General features: G+C 41.2%; 1 protein-coding gene across 2 annotated transcripts in view; it reads right to left on the bottom strand.

Annotated features, from left to right (window-relative positions):
• Positions 1-19,792, bottom strand: part of Fyb2 (FYN binding protein 2) — a 140,535-nt gene that overhangs the window by 47,140 nt on the left and 73,603 nt on the right. For both annotated transcript variants that reach the window (XM_087214481.1, XM_087214480.1), the window contains exons 6-11: positions 17,138-17,172; positions 14,891-14,922; positions 13,924-14,026; positions 10,847-11,006; positions 290-398; positions 162-202 (exon numbers count right to left, since the gene is read on the bottom strand). In XM_087214481.1, coding sequence (XP_087070607.1) covers positions 162-202; positions 290-398; positions 10,847-11,006; positions 13,924-14,026; positions 14,891-14,922; positions 17,138-17,172 — 480 coding nt within the window. The remainder of the gene's footprint in view (positions 1-161; positions 203-289; positions 399-10,846; positions 11,007-13,923; positions 14,027-14,890; positions 14,923-17,137; positions 17,173-19,792) is intronic.

Raw genomic sequence — 19,792 nt, 5'->3', positions numbered from 1 at the left:
GGATAGCACATATCCTGGGACCACTTCTCTTAGCTCACCATCACCTCACCTAATTGGTATTATTAAAAAAATTGATAAACAAAGGGTGCTTGATTACTAATTGGCCATAGAAGCACTCTGCAGCTCCTAGGGGCTTTTCAGAAACGTCTTCCTAGACTTACCACTGTCTGAGGTAAATGAGCTGGAGAAATCCGACTTGGATCTGTGGGAGCAAAGAAACAAGACAGTCAATCTGTGGTACCTTTAAAGTCTCATCACGTTCATCTCTGAAAGGCTGAAATGTACGTACATATCTGTCACGGGGCAATCCACATCGTCGTATGTGGCCTGCAACCCAGAACATGACTTAAAGGCCACCAGGTCCTGGGTGTGTGTCGTCAGCTCCAAACTCTCCACACCTGTAAGGAAGCAAGAGAACCCTCTGAGAACATCTTATCTTGTTAGCTACTGACATGAGTGTGTGCACACACATCACAAGAGCAAGGAGGGGCAGACTGAATGCACTAAACCTGGAATGGAACCTTGGGATGCATGCTCCTCTGACAATACTCTCCATCTTGCCAGTCTTCAGTTATGATTCTCTCTGAAGTTAAGGATAACAATAGCACTTACTCTTATGTGACCGTGGCAAGAATCAAATGCATATTTATGATGAATCCCAATCTCTAGTAAACCAATCATTACTATGGCTTTGATGGCTCTTTCTTCAATCTGCCCTCAAATGTTGAAGTCCTCTCCAGGATTTACCCTCAGAGCTTTTCTCTCAGTCTAAATGACTTACTCCAGTCTTGTGGCATCTTTTTCTGTGGCACAATTTCTCAGAGAAGTTGGTTGAACATGTCAATATATATTATTTGTTAATAGAATTAGCCAGAAGATAGTGTGGCAGGCTAAAGCATGTATTTGGATGTGTTTCCACAAGTAGCCGGTCTGCTAAATACAGGTGCTGGGTTATTTCTGAGAGCTATATATTTGTAACCGTAAAACTGCCACTTATCAGCAAGATTAATATTTAGAGCATGGGTGATTTGGAAACTTTAGTAACCAGAAATGAGAGATAATGTACCTTAAAAATAAGCAGTAGGCAAAGTGAGTTTATATATTAATTAAATGATCAGAACAATACAATTTTACCATCTGGCAAGAAGGAATTTAGTTTGCAAGCCCCAAACCATCTCAAAGAAGGCCAGCTCCCAAGACCAGAGGCTACTTCTCAAGGAGTTACCAGAATATTTCTCCAGCACAAAATAGATCCTAAACACATAGTTAAGATAGTTTTTTCTTCTTAATTCTTCTTTTTGGCATTTGAACTTTTGGAAAATGCAAAAGTTCATGACATTCTTTTAAAAACAGCTCTCAAGTTTATATCTTCAACTTGGGCATCTCTCATGAATTCCAGATACACCATCAACCTTCATACGCTTTCGATTTGGTTGTCTAAGCAGATGACATTCCAAACCAAACTCATGATTTCTCTTTAAGTTTTCTATAAAGTCTACCCCTTCTCAGAAAAAAAAGTCAATTCTATCCATTTTGTTGCTCAGGCTCCACACCTTGAAAACATCCCTGGTTCTTTTCTCTCTCACATCTCACCTCCAATCAATAGCCATCTGTCACCTCTACTTTCAAATTATACCTGAATCCAAACACTTCTCAACAAGTCCATCAGCTGGGCATGGTGGCACAAGACTGTAATCCCACCACTTGGGAGGCTGAAGCAGGAAGATTGCTGCAAGTTTGAGGCCAGCCTGGGCTACATAGTGTACTCAAGTCCAGCCTAAACTACACAGCAAGACCTTGTCTCAGAAAAAACCAAACAAAAACAAACAAACAAACAGAAAATCATAGTACCTTCCTTCAAACTACCATCAGCTCTCACCTCAGTCGCTGCAACACCTAACTGGTCTTCCTGGTTTATCCTGCATTCTCTTTTCAAGATAGCAGCTAGATGACCCTTTAAACAGCAAGTAGACCCCATCTTTCTTCCACTCAAAGCTTTCAGTGGTTTCAAAGATCTCGTTCAGAGTAAATGCCATAGTTCTTGCAGTGATCCTCAAGGCTCCCTGCTGTCTCTCTGGCCCCATCCTGTCAGGATCCCTTCTGCAGTCCTGCTGCTTAGTCCCCTGGGCCCCTCACTGCTTTGCCAACACACGCAGCACTCTCCTGGCTCACAGCACTTGCCCTTCTCTTCCTCTTTCCCAGGATAATCCTCTTCCCCCATTTTTGTTCATGTTGATATTATTACTCTTAGCTCATGTTTATGACATACAGTGTCTACATTCACTGAGGTTATTAGGTTCCGATACATGGCATATCTTTATTCTACTTATTTCTACTTCATCTGTCTCTTCTCTCCCTGGGTCTCCTGGACCTCTTCCCATTTGCAAGAGATCTATCCCATGTCCTTCTATCCTTCCTTTATTGTTCTCTTTGTTTATACTTTGGCTTACTCAAATGACAGATACCATATGGTATTCAAGTTTGTGTGACTGATTGATTTCACCTAACATTATATTTTCCAGAGGTATCTATTTTTGTACACGTCTCAAAAGTATCTTCCTTTATAGCTGAGTAGTATTGCATTAAGTATAGATGCTACATTTTCTTTATCTACTAGTCTATTAATTCCCAAGAATACATTTATATCTGTATTTCTCATCTACTTTAGGTCTTCAAGGTCATTCATGAACACTTGAAGGTTGCACCTTCACCAATTCCACATGCCTCCTTAATTCTCTTGCTTTATTTTTTTCACAACATTTACTACTATTCCACACCATAATATTTTATTATTTGTATATTTATGTCTCTTTTGATCAGCATGTAACCCCACAGGGGGCAGGAATTTTTGTCTTTCATTTGCTGCTAGAACAATGCTGGGCACATCAAAGAAACTCAAGTACTTTTTGACTATTGAACGATTTGAATTCACGTCCTTTCTAACTGAGTTTGGTGTCTTACAGGTAGAGTGTTTACTGGTACTTTTGAATTTGAGTATACTTATCATATCTTTTTATTTCATTCCATGTTTTCCCTTTTTCCCCACATTTTTAAACATTAGTGCATACTGGTCAGACAGATTAATGGATTTCATTTTGGTAGATTTGTGTAGAGCATAACTTTCGTTAATCATTCCCCCCACCACTCCTCTTGCCCCACTTTCCTCCCTCTTTTTACCTTTCTGGGGGTTTTGTTTCCAAAGTCAGCCTCGCCAGTGGTCCAGAGCGCCCCCTTGTGCTCTCTGTAAGCAATTATTCCCTCCTGCAGGGCAACCACCCTCCAGACTTTAAATACCAGAGGTAATTCATCTTTTAAACTTTTATTAATGCAGATATTCAGAATGTAATCTGTGGTGTTACCCACTTTCATTTGATATTACGTTTGTAAGATTCATCCATGGTGTCGCATTTAGTTGTAATTTATCCATTCCCAGGGCTCTGTCTTCTATTACTCGAACATAGCACAGTGTCTTTACACTGTGTGAACATTCTACTTTTGATGACATTTGGACAGTTTGCAGTTTGGGGCTATTACAAAATATTCTTCCATGAACATCTTGTGTGTGACTTAAAGTAAGCTTTTCTATTGGGTATATACACAGCATACAATGCCTAGGTTTAGGACTGTATGTGCGCATGCTTGATTTTAATACTGCCAGTTTTTCAAAATGCTTGTCCCAATTTCCAATCCCTGAAGACCGTCAGAGTTCCCGTTGGTGATATCTTCACTATCACTTGACAGTTTTTCTGTTTTTTAACGGATCTATTTTGATTGGCAGATAGGTTTCATTTGCATTTGAGAGTTAATAAGGTTGAGTTTCATATTGTATTTGCCTTTCAGTATGCTCTTTGGTGAAGTATCTATTCAAATATTTTCCCAATTTCATTATATTTCTTTTTTAGTACTGATTTCTATCTCATATTTTCTGAATTTAAGGATATTTATAGAAGAGTTATATATTCCCTACATGAGTCTTTGGTCAAATCTGTAACTTATGGAAGTATTTCTCCTATTTTGTGACTTGCCTTCTCACTCTTTCAGTTGACTCATTTAATAAATATTCCTAGCTCTTCTAACTCTCTTCAGGATAGAGCAAACTAATATTGTTACCTTCTTCACAATTAAAAATCTTAAAATGTTTTGACTTTGATCACTTTCTCAACATTTGTGCTATTTCTGTTCAATATTTTAATCTCCCCTCAATGGGACATTATTATTATTTTATTAATACTTTTGTTAAGCTTTATTCTTACACTCAAAACTTGCTATCTGGGGGGGCTGGGGATTTAGCTCAGTGGTGCCGCTGCCTACCTCGCAAGCGCAAGGACCCGAGTTCGATCCCCGGTACAAAAAACCACAAAAATAAAAACAAAAACAAAACTTGCTATCTGGGATTATTTTCCTTCTGCCTTTATCAAGTACATGCTTTGGACTTTTCTTCAATACATTTTAGTCAATGTAATGGTTAATGTGAATTGTTAACTTGATGGACTTGAGAGACTCCTAGGAGATCACAGCTCATTTCTGTGTCTCTAGGTGGGCCATGGGGATATGACCTTGGGGACTATATCCAGCCCCTGACCCCTTTTCTCTTCGATGCTTTTCTCTTGCTCTCTGCCTCCCGGATGAGATGAGTTGAGCAGCATTCCTCTGCCATGCCCTTCCACCACAGGATTTCTGCCTCAGAGCCAGCTAACCATGGACCGAAACCCCTGAATCCGTGAGCTAAAATATACCGTTCTTTAAGTTGTGTGTGTCAGCATTTTGTCCTTCCAACAGTCAGAAAACTGTACTGGAGAAGTGGCGTTGTTGCTGTGACTGTACCTGGACTCGTGGTCTGGAACTGACTTGTGGGAGGAGTTTGGAAGAGTTGGAAGATGAGGGCTAGAGAAGCCCGACGGTGCTGTAAGCAGATCCTGATGGGCAATTCTGGTGGGAGCTAGAAGCCCAGCATGCGGATAGGGAAGTCAACAGTGAAGACGGGGCACATGGAGTTTCAGCGGGGAGTCAGGACTCTGATGGGAATCAGACTAGGGACCCTGTACATCGTGTTTGAGCAACACATTTGTCTGCGTTTTGTTCACGTCCTAAAACTGTGGGCAGCTGAGTGTACAGGTGACAGACTGATCTGACAGTGGAAATCTCAAGGCAGCACAGTGTTTCAGCAGTGGTATCATTATTGCTGGCTGCTTTTAGCCAGAGTTACGAGAATTGGGAGAACAAAGCACAGCAGATAGGTTTGACAAACCATCTGGCCAGAAGAGAAGTGTGTGTAAAGATAGAGCCAAAGCCAGTTTCTGGCTGAACTGAAGAGATGAACACTGCATGCATGCACACCCATGTTTATAGCTGCACAGTTTATAATCACTACATTTTGGAAACAGCCCATCAATAGATGAATGGGTAAAGGAAATGTATTTCTATACACTGGAGTACTACTCTGCCATAAAGAAGGATAAACTTGAGACATTTTTAAGTAAATGAATGCACTTTGAGATGATAATCTTAAGTGAAATAAATCAGATACACAAGCTTAAATATCATTGTTTCTCTCGTGTGAGGAATTCACAAGGTAAATAAGGAGCAAAATGGAGGATAGATATTAGGAACTAAGAAGAACTTGTTCAACTGGAAAGGGGAATAAGAGGGAGGGGGAAGAGAAGGAAAGGAAAAGGGATTTTAAAAAGAGAATGGAAGATAAAAATGGGAACTGGGACAGGGATTGAGCTCAGTGGTTTCGCCGCCTGCTGCATAAGCTCACGGACCTGAGTTTGATCCCTGGTACCAAAACCCCTCCCTGCCCCCAAATGGAAACAATGCTTTGTAAATGTGGAGGAGAAGAAGGGTTGACCATAGTGGAGGAGAATGGGGAACAAAAGAAGATATGTTATGTACAGGTACAAATTCCCATGATGAATGTGATCATTATGCAAAATGAATACACTTCACAGAAGTAAAAATGACCAATAAATATGAAGAAACACTGAACATTCCTGGTCATTACAGAAATGCAAATTAAAACACTGAAATTCTATCTTATCCAGAAAGAATGGCTATCATCAAATGAAATAATGGCAAATGTTGGAGAGGCCGAGGGAGAAAAGGAACATTTCCATATTGCTGTTGGGAATATACAACCACTAGTACAACCACTATGGAAATCAGTATGGAGATTCCTCAAAAAATGAATATTAGAGATCTGGGGATTTAGCTCAGTGGTGCCGCTGCCTGCTTCGAAAGCACAAGGTCCTGAGTTCAATCCTTGGTACCAAAAAACCCACATTTTTTTTCCATAAAAAATGAATACTAGTAATGCTATTTGACTCACCTATTCCCCTTCTAGGTATCTTCCTGAAAGAGTTAAAGACATCATATTACAGTGATCCATGCACACTCATATACATGTTTGCTGTAAGCAGCAAAATTCATAATAGCTAAATCTTGAAAGCAGCTTATATGTCCATCAACAGATGAAAGGGTAAAGAAAATGAGGTATTTACTCACAGTGGAGTACCACACTACCATGAAGAAGAATAAAGTGGAATCATTTGGAGGAGGAAAATGAATGCATCTTGAAACCATAATCTTAAATTAAATCAGACACACAAGCTTAAATATCACATTGTTTCTCTGATATGAGAAACCAAGAGCAAAAATAAAGAGCAAAATAATCGATAATAGGAAGTAGGGAGGTAGATCATTCTCAGCAGAGAAGTGGATCCAGAGATGGAGGGAGGGGAGAGAGGGGAGGGGTAAAGGATGAAAAAAGGAATTGAGATGTGTTCTGTGCGTGCACCAACTCCACACAAGGAAAGTAAATATTATGTACTAATAAAGTAAAATAATAAAAAAGAAAAAAATATATACTTGTTTTATTTGTCTGAATTACATTGCATTTTTTCTTTTCTTTTTTGGTAGTACTAGGATTGAAGCCAGGACCTTAGGACTTGAGCTACACCCTCAGCCCTTTTTATTATTTTTTTAAATTTTGAGACAGAGTCTTGCTAAGTTACTAAGGGGCCCAATTGGGTTCAGATTTGCAATTCTCTGGCCTTAGCCTCCCGGAACACTGGGATACAGGTGTGCGACAGCACTCCTGGTTTTTCCTTCACTCTTGAAAGATATTACCTGGGGAGACGACAGTATCTTTCAGCAGAATTGTGTTCCGGTTAAACACTCTCACCAAGAACTGAGCCTACTTGGTATTTTGTAGATGATTGCTGTGTTTTGTTTCTCTGCTTTTAAGGTTTTGTGAGATACTCCTGTATTCACCAATGTTTGCAGTTTCTTTTAGAGTTAGGTGTGGATTTCTTCTATTTACACTGCCTGGAACTTTAGGATTCTTGGATTTGTGTATCTCTGAATAATTCTGGAATATTCTTCTTATGTACTATCTCCTCTTTCCCATTTTTTTCTAGTGTACTTTTACAAGACTCTGACTTAATGTTAAGACTCTTCACTACAGCCTCTGTGATTCTTATCCTGTCATTATTATCATTTCCTCTGTGGAGTGAATTCTGGACAACTTCTCTAGATTGATCTTTTAGTTCACTAGTTTCTTCTTCATATATGTCTAATCTTATGGATAATTTAGTATTCATTGTATTTTTATATCAACTTAAACTTTTTCAAATTTTTTCATGTTCTCTGTTCATATTTTTATGTCTTATGTTTTATGTCTGATAATTCAAATATTTGCAATATCTTATAGTTGGTTCTTCTGTCTATGCTCTGCTAGTTTTCACTATGAATTGTTTACTTGGGTATTTTTTCACTATAAACTTAATTTTCCAAAGAATATTGTGCAGGAATAATTTGAGATTTAGGTAGAAATAGGTTATATCAAGGTAAATCTATGTTTGCTTCTGCCAGCTGTTTGACAGCTCTATCAAGCCGATTCCATTGTAGATTAAATCGCCTTACTTTAGGATCGTACAGATAGTGTGGGTTTAAACTTCAGCTGTGCATCAGGATCAGCTCACGGGAGCAGATTTTCACAATTTTTCCAGTATCAGGGGAAAAAAAATCTCTCTGATCAGTGAAGGTAGTGTTCATTCTTCAAGTACAGGTGTGACTACTTGGGTTCTGTGGTAGCTTGGATATGTGTCTCCAACCCTTGGTTCCACTGGGAGTGGTGAAATTTTTAAGAGGTAGGGCCTTCTGGTTACTGGAGCTGTGTCCTTGAAGGGGAAAGTGGGACCCCAGCTTCTCTTCTTCTCTCTCCTTCCTTCTCAGCTACCATAGGATGAGTACATTTTCTCCATTATGATTGCTACCTCAACACAGGCCAAAGGCAATGAGGCCCATTGACCATGGACTGAAACCTCTGAAACTATAAGCCAGAATACCACCTCTTTTCCTTACAAGTTGATTATCCCAGGCTCTTGTTTACAGTAATGAAACACAAACTAACCCAGGCCCCAGCTTATCAGGAACCAGCTTTGGTAGCTCCTTCCTATCCTCTTCACATCCTGGAGGTAAGAAGGAGCCTAGGGATATGGTGCTCCATAAAATAGTCAGGAGAAACACTAGCTTCAGCATTTATCTCCCAGGTTCCCTGGTCCAGGGATGCTTTATTTTTATATCAATTTTGTAATACTTTTATAAACACTTAAATAATTTATTCCTCACTTGTTTTAATCAAGAGAATCATTCACATTGTCCAATCTACCATGCTGTCAGAAACTGAAGTTTGATCTATTCTTTCATTCCTTTACCCAACAAAATTTTGTTCAGTAGCTCCATTACGCTAACACTGCATCAAGGTTAGATACATAGAAAAAGACAGCAAATGGTTTCTGATGTTGAGGTGTGCGCATTATATCGGGAGACAACAGACCAATCATGAATTGTAATGTCAGATGTTATGGCTGATATCTAGATGTTCCCCAAAGCCTCATGTGGTTATAGGTGGGGCTTTTGGGAGGTGACTGGATCATGGGTGTGTGATACTGGATTAGTCCACTGGCTATGATGTTGTGGCTGGGTGTGATGTTGGGAGGTGAAGCTTGGTGGGAAGAGGTGGGTCACTGTGGGCATGGCATGGAGGGTATAATATCCCTCCTCCTCCCTTGGTCTTTCTCTGCTTCCTGCCTGCCACACCATGGACTGTTTCTCCTCTGCCAAGCCACCTTGCCTTGGATCTTACTATGGACTGAAACCTCTACAAAAGGTGAGCCAAATAAACTTCTCCTCCATTAACTTGAGGGTGTCAGGCATTGTGAAACTAAGACATAAGACATGATATAATTTTTCAAAAAGGAAAATAAATGAAGAGAACTAATGGGTATTTACCCTATGAACCAGATGCTTTATGTGTGCTGACAAGCTGCCCTAGGAAATAAGTATTACCTCCGCTTGCACATGAAATTAAGTAAATTTCCTAAGGTTACAGGATTAGAGTAGTGGCCCTGGGGCTCAGAAATGTTTCACTCTGCTTCCTTATTGTGGAGATATGGTCATTCTGTTGCTGGGTAAGTGTCATGGAAACAGGAGGAGAATTATGGTCCCTGCAGAGTGGGAAACAGGAACATGGACTGAAGATAAGGCAGGCCTCAGAGGAAGTGATGTTGGGATGGAATTGCAGGATGACCAGGAGACCAGCAGGCAGGGAATGGTCAGAGGCGTTCCAGATAGTGGAAAGAGATGGAGCAAAATGGTAGGGCCCATAAACATACGGCATGGCCAGCAAATGGAGACTAGAGCCAAGTATGCAGGAGGACAGGTGTGTGCAACAGATGAGGCCAATTATGCTGGAGGCAGATTTTCAGAGGCTTTGAGTTCATCTCATGATCACTGAAATTTATTCTTCCCATTCTGACGGTAATACATTCTGACTGTAACACATTATGAAATGTCAGTGGCTTGCCAAGGCTTATCGGGCTGGAATGGACATCTGTTTTCTTCATCTACCCAGCATGCGCTTTTTTTCCTAATAGGAGCTGCCTTGTTTTCCTTGGGGAATCCTCAATCTAATGCTATGTCACTATGATCGAGCTGATTCTACCCCTGGCTCCAGCAGGAGATGATACAGGCCAGGTCAATCAGAGCACTGTGTCCCTTATACTTTATAATTGCTTCAGGGGTGGCACATGCCCCAGTCCAAGCCAATAAGACTCTGATCTTCAGTTTTATTATAGCTGTTGGGAAGACAGAACTTTCTAGTTCCCGCTGGGGTTTACAAGAGCATGACTTGTAAGCTCAGCACTGCTGGATCCTTCTTCTTTCTCCAAGGGTAGAATCGGCCTGAAAATGGAGCCCACAAGAAAAGAGCAAAGCCAGGGAGAGAAGTGAACCTGAATCCTTGGGATTTTATTCATGTCCCTGGATCCTGCCATGCCTACACGTTCTACTAGGTAGATCTCCTTTAACTACTTGCTTCAACTGAGTATGATTTAATTACTGCTCTTTGCAGTCCAGAATCTTGAAGAAGGTAAAATACAACTAAGCAAAGTCACCAAATGCTAGTACATTACCAGAATGTTGATGGAATGATCCTGCAAAGATAACAGGCTAGTTGTAAACAGAAAAGAATAAACAGTTGCTGAGTACCCATCATATGACAACCATCAGAGCTGGGCCTTAGACAAACCCTGTGAGGCCCATGTTATGATCACTTTTATAAATGAAGAATTGAGCTGCAGGCATATAAAGTCACTTGCTACATAACTATGAAGTATTAGAGTGTAGATTTGAATTCAAGTCTTCCGTTCCTCATTCAGTGCTCTTTCTACTACTGAAGATACCTCACTAGGGCTAGTTACTTGGAACATAATAGATGTTCAGTAAATATTTGGAAAATAAAACCTTGGCAATGGTGAAAAAGACCAGGAACAAACACACTTACCCTGGCCTTGGGAGGGCCTGACCAGGTCCATATCCTCAGGACAGGCCTTTGCTTCTATTTCATCAGTCATGGTTTCCTGCTGTCTAGCCACCGTGCTCCATCTATCTCCGTGGCTGGTAGTCATCTGGATGTCTTCTGGTGTCACCTCATAAACGTCTACCTACATATGTAACAGGGAGGGTAACTATCCAATCTGTTCCTTATTTATGTGTGCTGTTCTTTATTCATTCATTCACTCCTTAAGGACAACAGTCACTTATTATTTATTGTTCATTATTTAAAGTTGTCTTACTAGGCTCCCGGTTTTACAAGGGCACATGCTGTGTCCTTCATTTGCCTCTGAATGGCCAGTCAGTGCCCGGGATTGAGTTAGGCCCAAAGGATACAACACAGCAGGGGCTATAAGGCTAGCTCTTTATATAACCAATCTCACTTAACCATCACAACACCACCCATCACCAGGGAGATATCATTAGATCATCAGTCCTCTTGATAAAGTTTAGACAGATTAAATGGCCAGTCTCAGGTCTCACGGTTAGTGATCCACAGAGGAGGGACTTGACCTCAAAACCCTGTGCTCCTGACTGCTCAAGGAAGCTGGGCATGCCTTCTCTTTTTCTTGTTTGCTTGACACTGTCTTTCCATCCACCACTCTTCTGTTCCTTCTTCCTTCTCTCTGTACTTCCTCCCTCCAGTGTTTGCCAAGCACACATGGAAACAGGACAGGGAGGGTGAATCTCTTGACTGCGAGATGGAGCTGGGGAAGACTTCAAAAAGCAGGATTTACTAAAGTGTGCTGTGAAAAATGTAGGTCAGAGATTGATGGAGGGGACAAAGGAAGACCTGCAGATGAATCAGCATGAGCGCATGCATGGGGTACTTGGAAAAGCATTAGTGGCCTCACCAGGTAGTGTGGAGGCTGCTGCTGAGGGAAGCAGTGAAAGAAATCAGGGAGAAGACAGGAGAAAGAGGGGAGAGAAGGCTAAAAGACAAAACATAGGGCTGAGTTACAAAGGGTCTTACGTGCCAGGCAGAGAGTCTGGTCTTTATTCCTTAGTTATGGAAGCCAAGCAGGGAAAAACCTGATTAGATTTCTATCTCAGAAAGACCTAGCTAGATTGGCTGGAAGAGATAGTGGAGAGAGAAAAATGAGACCATGTTTTGCCACCTAAGTGTGTTCTAATTGCCAAATGAAAATGAGAGAGACATTACTGTCTTACTCACCATACGAAAGGAGGCGTGAGGGTAGACCATGATGTCATATTTGAAAGTATTTGGAAAAAGCTAATGGAATTAACCAATATAAAGCATGAATTATCCTGAGTTTTTGGTGGGATCGTGGGCAAACTGGGTGGAGAATAAGAGGAAGGCCATTCTTTTAAATCACAGAGCCAAAACTGAAATTTTTTAAATGGGGGAAAAGTGACAATGAAGTGATGAAGACAGTGTTTTACACAGTGACCAGCTTCCTTCAGTGTGAGCCCTTAGAGAAGCAGGGCACTATTGCCTTAGGGCTGCCCTTGGGAATCTTCTGCAGAGATAGCTTGAATCACACCGGATTGTGTGTTTTAACCCACAGACCACTAGCCGGCTACACTTTCCACTCCATCCACCTAACATACTTCTAACAAAAGAATAACTCTTAGGAATTTCTAAACTTCAACCCACTCCATAAAGGAAAAACTTTTTAGTGGTAGCCTGACCCCATACCTGGCTCTTCCATTTAGCCAGCAATGAAAAAGAGCCTACCCCTGCTTTTTTATGGTCTATATCCTTAGGTTTCTTTACTTCCTTCTCATATGCTCTGGATCTGCCCCCTCCTGGACTCCACTATCAATACTCATACGTGGCATCACATTCCCCCCACCCCCACCTTGATACCCAGTGCTGCTCCCTGGCTCTGGATCCCGTTTTTCTTAATCACTGACTTTTCTACCCTCTGAATTACACTGCTCTGTGATAGTCTCTCTACACCTAACCTCGTCCACCCTGGTCCCTGGGCCTAAACACTAGTTCTGGCCTAAACCACCACTATGCTGTTCAATTTACCCCAGCCCTGCAGGTAGCATTGGGACCATCTTATACTAAAAGAGAAACCATTTCGAGACAGCATCTCCAATGCTTCAGCACTGACAGTAACTCTGGCAGTTTCCAGTTAAGCTTCCTACCGCTACACTGAAGGGGAAAGTGTCAGTTGGAGACGCTGTCGCACACACATCTACATATCTCACATGGATAATGGAACAGTACATCTCACCTTTAGGGTGTGTTATGTCTTACAAAGTGCTTACACACACATTATTTCTGTATCATTGGGAACAAGGTAGAACTGGGATGTGAGTGGAGATGGCAGTTGAGTGAGGGTCACGCATTCTCAGTTTCCTGCTAAGATGATCACACTCAGGAACAGACTCTTCTAAGTAGGACCTTAGAACGCAAAGTTTAAGGCTCTCCTGACTCCAAGGTGGGCAAGTGCAGGGTTTGGATGTGTCCCCCAACTTAGTCCCCAGACGTGTATGTTAATGGTATTTGGAGGTGGGGCCTCTGGGGGGGGCGTCTATCTCACCTCAGTGGGAACCAGGGAGTGACTGCTGTACCAGGCCCTCTGGCTTGCTTGCTGTCTCTCCATGGGATACCCTCTGCCATGCTACACAGCAGCCAGAAGGTCCTCACTAGATGCCGGTACCATACTTGTACTTCCTCTTGGACTTCCCAGCCAGAGGAACTTCTATCCTTTTTAACATGCCCAGGCAGGACAGAAAATGGACTAAGATAGATGGTCCCTAAGAGTGACTGTCTTTGTTCCTTGCACTCTAGGTAGGTGCTTTGCTTAACCTGCTCTAGCTCCAACTCTGCTTCCAAGGCCCCTTGCTGGGAAATAAGTGGAAAGCTTGCAGCTATAGCTCAGCGATTTTGCACATTCGTGCCCTTGATAATGCACCCAACACCTACTGCATCCTCTGACTCTGTCTCCCTGGAGAGCTGCTTGTCTTAGTCTTGCAAATGTCACCCCCTGCCCAGACCCTGTCACACATCTGAACCATACCATGTGCCCAGGAACCCTGGAACCCAGGTACCTTGAAAGGATGCTTTGAATGTGGATCCTGTTCTGAATTTTGATGTTCCAATCCACATGGGTCTTTTTCCTTCATGTGTTTATCTTCATCTTCACGTTTAGGGCTACAATGTATGGAGATGCCAAGGAAAAAGTAAAAATTCGCGTGTTTAGATAATAGTGCACTGCTCGGCAACTAAGGCATAGCTCAGTGGTCGAGCCTGTGCTTAGCATGCCTGAAGCCGTGGCCTCCCCAGCACCAAATACTGCCCTACTCAGTCCTAAGTGAAATGAATGAGAAGAATGACCTTTAATAGATATGGATCTTTTCCTTTTCCTTTTTTAAGATAAGAGATCAGGATCAGATTAGCCACAAAGAAAGCTTACCTGCTCCAATCCATGCCAGAGTGTCAATTCCTGCTTAAACCCTTCTAAGTCACTATCTTTCTTTCCAACCCCATCTCTCTTTTCTCCTTCTTTCCACTTATACTTGAGTCTAAACTCTCACAGTCACCCAAACCCACTGACCTCTTTGAGCAACTCTCCTTTTTTATTAGATAATTATTTTTGGATCTACCTTCTCAATCGGAAATTGCTGACAAATAAGACACTTCTTGTCTAGAGTATCCTACCTCTGAGAATCCCTCCCTGATCGTCCCAAGCTGTCATACACGGGGTCCCTTCTCCTCTAACACCTTGTCCTTCTGTGTTCTATTAGAACTGTCTTTTTAGGAGCTTTCTTTGCTCCCCTTTGCCTTGCCAGCCAGCCTTTGCTAAGTGAGCACAGCAGGGCCAGGTTGGGGTCAGAGAGGAAGGCGGAACGGGATCGCCGAGCATGCAGTCTGCATCACACGGCTGCAGGGTGCAGAGGAAACTGGACCAGCTGGGAACTGGCACTGGGAGCATGACTGATGCACAGGGGAAGACCGCCCCAGCCGTGAGAGGGTCCTGGCCAGACTAACACTTTCCTTCTTGAAGATAAAACTCACCGAAGTTCTTGATGGAGAAAACTCTTCCAAGGCTGAAAGTAAAGAGGAAAAGTGTCATTGTCATAATCTCCCCAGATCAGGCTCTGTTCAGTTACAGATCATCAGGAGACTAGACCAGCAGGCAAGGGGTGAGGTCTGGGCACAAAACCGAGGCAGAAAGTTCTGAGAACTGTCACCATTGTCATGGGGCTGGAGACCAATGATAAAAGAAACAAGCATTCCTGAAGTTACACCCTGTGCTTGAGGAGATGCATGCCTGCACTTAGAAACAAACTGCTCTCTGCACACCTTTCTCTGCATGCTCTTTGCATGTGTAGAATAAAGAACTTCTAAGTCATATGCGGAAATATGCAGTTGTGGTGTCCTAGCAATGTTTCAGCAGGCAAATTGGTGGGATTTCTTCCTTCCTGAATATGTGCCCTGTGACTCAAACTGAGCTCTCACACTGTCTAGATTTGGTTCCACTGAAACTACACCCCAGTGGACACAGCAGAGACCCCGACCTGTCTGGTGGTCACATATCTAATGCCACTGTTTATTTGGAATCTAGCCAAACACTGAAGAAAACACAAAATAAACATCAAAAATAATGCTGTAAAATCTAGGAATTAGAGCTCATCTACTCACTGGCCCTGGAGGAGAGCACTGCAGGCCTTCATTCAGAGACCACTAGCTCTTATTTGACACATGATTCTAGCAAGTGAGAGGCAGCCCTGGTAGAGAGACAAGTCTGATGGACCTGTCTGCCAAGTTCCCTTCAGGATACTTCATGTCTCTGAGTCCCCGTGTTCTCCCCTACAACATGGAAGCAGCAATACCAGCTCCCAGGCTGCCTGTGAGGATTATGTGCTCCCTGTGGATACAAGTGCCCCGCACACAGCAAGGCAGGTGCTTGCTTGACCAGATGATAAGCATCGCTGCACACAAAGATGGACACAGTAGCTAGATGTGATCACTGTCAGAAAGAAAATCACAGAAGCCAGAGTTGTGAGTGGTGTGAAGGCAACTAGCTGTCTGTAAGGGCCCAAGAGCATCTGTTAAGAGCTGTCTACTTAGTGAGATACTCAAGAATACTCCAAGTCATCCAGAAAGGATAAAATCAGATCCCACTTACCCTGCTGCAAAATGCAGAGATGAATATAAAAAATGATTGGCGGTTAAAAGATTTAAAAATCAAAAATACTCATATGCCTTTTTTATTTGAAAGGGATAAGTAAGGTCCAGTCATCTGGAGGATTCACTCGAGCAGACCAGTGTATTGTTTGTTGATTTGCCAGGTAAGTGAAGCATTTTAGCAGATTGTTTCTACTCCCGTTAATAAAAACAGTAAACTTTTTTTCCTGCTACAAAGTGTATGTACAAGTGAACGATCCTTAGCAGCAAGCAGAAGAAAACTGAAGCAGAGATAAAGGATCTAGACTAAATGTACCCAGCGAGCAGAGTAGAGACTTAACTGACCCCGTGAAAACACTAGTTAAGTGCCTATTGTGAACCAGGTACTGTACTAAGTGCTTACACTTTGATGTAGTTCTGTCAGCAATTCTGTGAAGTCAGTACTGGCCCCTTTATTTATTAAGCATCTGCTGCTGCAGATAGAGTAACAAGACTGATGTTTCTTTTCCCCATGCAGAATACTCCACTGTACAGAGAGGCGAGATGCTCTGTCCCAGGCTCTGACTAGCAGAACATTTACCTGTGTCCACCTTATATTTACCTTTCCTTTAACCTTACAAGGGCCCTGGATGCTTTCTCTTTTCTAAGTGAGGAAATGAGGATCTGAGATCATGCAGTCAGGCACTGTGATCAAGGCCAGCAGTGATTCCACTTGGGCCCTAAGCGAAATGCTACACTGCCTCCCAGGTAACACCTGGGCCTGCACTCAGCAGTAGCCCAGAAAATATCCCTTCAAGGGTCTGGTCATTTTCCTATAAGCACAAGATCCACAAATGTGGATTATGCCATGGGACTTTGCCCTGTGGAAGGGAGAATTATTAAAGGTTGGTTGGCACTGGCTGCCACAGGTAAGGTGACAGGAGTAGTCAGATTATCTACTATTTTATTATACATTTTCTGAATCTGACATTATAGGACTCAGGATCCGGAATCATAGCCTGGGAGTCTGGAAAACCCTGATGAATGGGGGGAAAACCAAAACTAGACTATTCCTTTCTCACAAAAAAAGTACTCTTCATCAAAGCTGTACACTTGTTTTAGTGACAACCTTGGTATGGGAAAAAGACACAATACCTTTTGGAGTTCTTCAATTCCAACATCATAAGTTGCTGAAATAAACAAAAACATTATTTCAAGACAGTTTCCATCCATTCCTCACAGCACAGCACGGTATTGATACAAGATGCATAGTTCAGCGTCCTCACCTTCAAAGCACCAGTCTAGGGGAGCTCTGTGTGTGGTTTGGGAAATCCTGGGGTCACTGGTCATGGTTTAAACCTCCACGGGGATTTCCAGCATGGAATTTATAGTCAGTGAAAGCAGACAAAACCATTTGAAGTTTCCCTGGTTTAGTAATAGATAACATATTCCATACTTAAAGGACTGACATTTAGTGATAAAACTTAGAAGACAAACTTGAAAGGATAAAGGGTTGACAAAAGTCAAAATCCGACTTCACAAAATGAACTCACATCACACCCTAAAGTGTTTCATTTCCCCAACCACAGCTTGAAAAGAGGAGCCCACCGACCTCGGCCCAGTAGCTCCTGATTTTTCTAATAGTTCTGTGGGTTTTATTTAGTGACATGATCGCTACCTTAATTATTAACAAATGAAAGGGTGGCAAGAATTTGGGTTCAAATCTCAGCTCTGCTACTTCCTTCCTGGGGATTTCAGATGAATTACTTGGTTCCTTTGAGCCTCAGTTTGCTCATCTGTGAAACTGGGCCACTTAGTACCTGCTTTTCAGAGTTAATGGGGGAAATTAAAGGGTATGATGTTAGAAATATACTTAGAAAAGCATCAGATATTGTTTTCCCATAAAACTGCTTACTTGGATCTTTTTTTTTCTTTAAAGTTTACTGTTAAAGATTTCTCCCTACTGTTACTGAATTTGTGTACTTAACAAGCAGGACTATTTTTTTTTTTCTGTTTTGCTGATAGTGTCCTCAAAGTTTTGCTCAGAAAACTGACAAAGCAACTCATTGCATTTCTAAGTTTTTATTGTAAACATACAATAAATTGATAACATTAGTGAAATCCTAGATTTTTCTTAGGGGCTGTTAATACATGATTATCAGCATACAAACCTAAAATTCTGCATGGGTGATTAATATATACTTCTTGTTGGGTAACTGTACACTTTACCTTTACTGATTTTCTCTTTTTTCTCTCTCTCTTCTTCTCCTTTTACTTGTGAAACTGGGGATAGTAAAATCTCTACCACTGAGCTATAGCCCCTACCTTTTCATTGACTTTTAATTAAAACATTTTATTCTGCTACTCTTTGCTTTGAAAGCTTTGTGTAGCTGTTAATACTTTCAAAGATATTTATGATATAATTTGTCCCATATTCATTCCTAGTATGGATTTTTCTAATTTTTAAAAAGGATACCCCCCCCCAATTTATTTACCTTTCTGTGCTTTTTAAATATCAAACAAATTATACTTTCATTTGTTTTCCCTGGTCACTTGGGCAGAAATACTAACTTTTGTATAAGCCATGAGAATTAGGTCAAACTTTATTTTTCTAAGCTTTCATTATCTTATTTCTCGAAAATCATAGTTAAAAGGCTATCTTTCCTCTATTGATTTGTGTCTTTGTAAAGAAAAAATCAGTTTGGCTTATTTGGACGGGTCTATTTCTGGGTTCTCAGTCCTGTCCTACTGTTCTCCGTGTCTCCACCACTACCACATACAGTCGGATTACTGTAGATGTAAGTGTTGAAACTGGGGAGACTGATACTTCTCATTCTTTCTTTTGCAAAATTGTTTTTAACTATTTTGGTTCCTTTGCTTTTCCATATTCACTTTAGAATAATCTCGTCCATAACTACAAAACATCTTGCTGGGATTACCTTGAACCTGTATATCACTTGGGAAGAATTGATGTTCTTACTGTTAATTTTACTGTATTCAGTGTTTTACTCCATATAGACGGTAATTCTCTCTACCCATTTCGATTTTGATTTAATCTGAATTTTATAGTTTTCAGCATGTAAGTCTTATACATGCTGTTAGATTTCAGTCTAAATATTTATTTTTGAGACTCCAAAAGATATTTTTCATTTTAGTGTCCATTGCTAGTACATAAAAGTACAATTGTATCCTGTAACCTTGGTGAACTCATTAGCTCTAGGAGAGTTTGGGGGATTTTAGATTTGTTTGCAAATTCCTTAGCAATTGCTACTTGGACAATCATGTCACTGCAAATAAAGTTTGTTTCATTTCCTTTGTTTTGATCCGTATGTCTTTTATTTCCTTGTTTGCTGATTTTGCTGGCTAACCTCTCAGCACTATATTGAATGGGAATGGTAAAAGGCATTCTTACCTAATTCCCAGTTTGGGGAGGGGTAATCAGTATTTATCCATAAGCATCATGTTTAGCATAGGCTTTTTGTAAATGTGTTTATCAATGTGCAGAAGTTAACCTCCCTTCTAATTTTTCCAAGAATTTTTGTATTATGGATGGGTGCAGTATTTTGTCCAATTCCTTTTCTGCATATATTGTGTGATTCTTTGGTCTATCCATTCAGTTGATTTCACTGATTGCTTTTGAATACTGAACCAGATTTGCATCTCCTGCATAAGCTGCATTTTATAATGGTGCATAATTCTTTTTACTTCCTGATGAATTCTATTGGCTGATACTCTGTTAAGGATTTGTATGACTATTGGAGGAAGAATATTCGTCAGAAGTTTTCTTTGTAGTGTTTTTTTCTGCCTTGA

The sequence above is a fragment of the Heterocephalus glaber genome, unplaced genomic scaffold (genome assembly GCF_053883595.1).
Source record: "Heterocephalus glaber isolate CG9 unplaced genomic scaffold, H.glaber_assembly_v1.0 deba00001447, whole genome shotgun sequence".
NCBI lineage: Eukaryota > Metazoa > Chordata > Mammalia > Rodentia > Bathyergidae > Heterocephalus > Heterocephalus glaber.
This window is presented reverse-complemented; position numbering and strand designations above follow the sequence as displayed.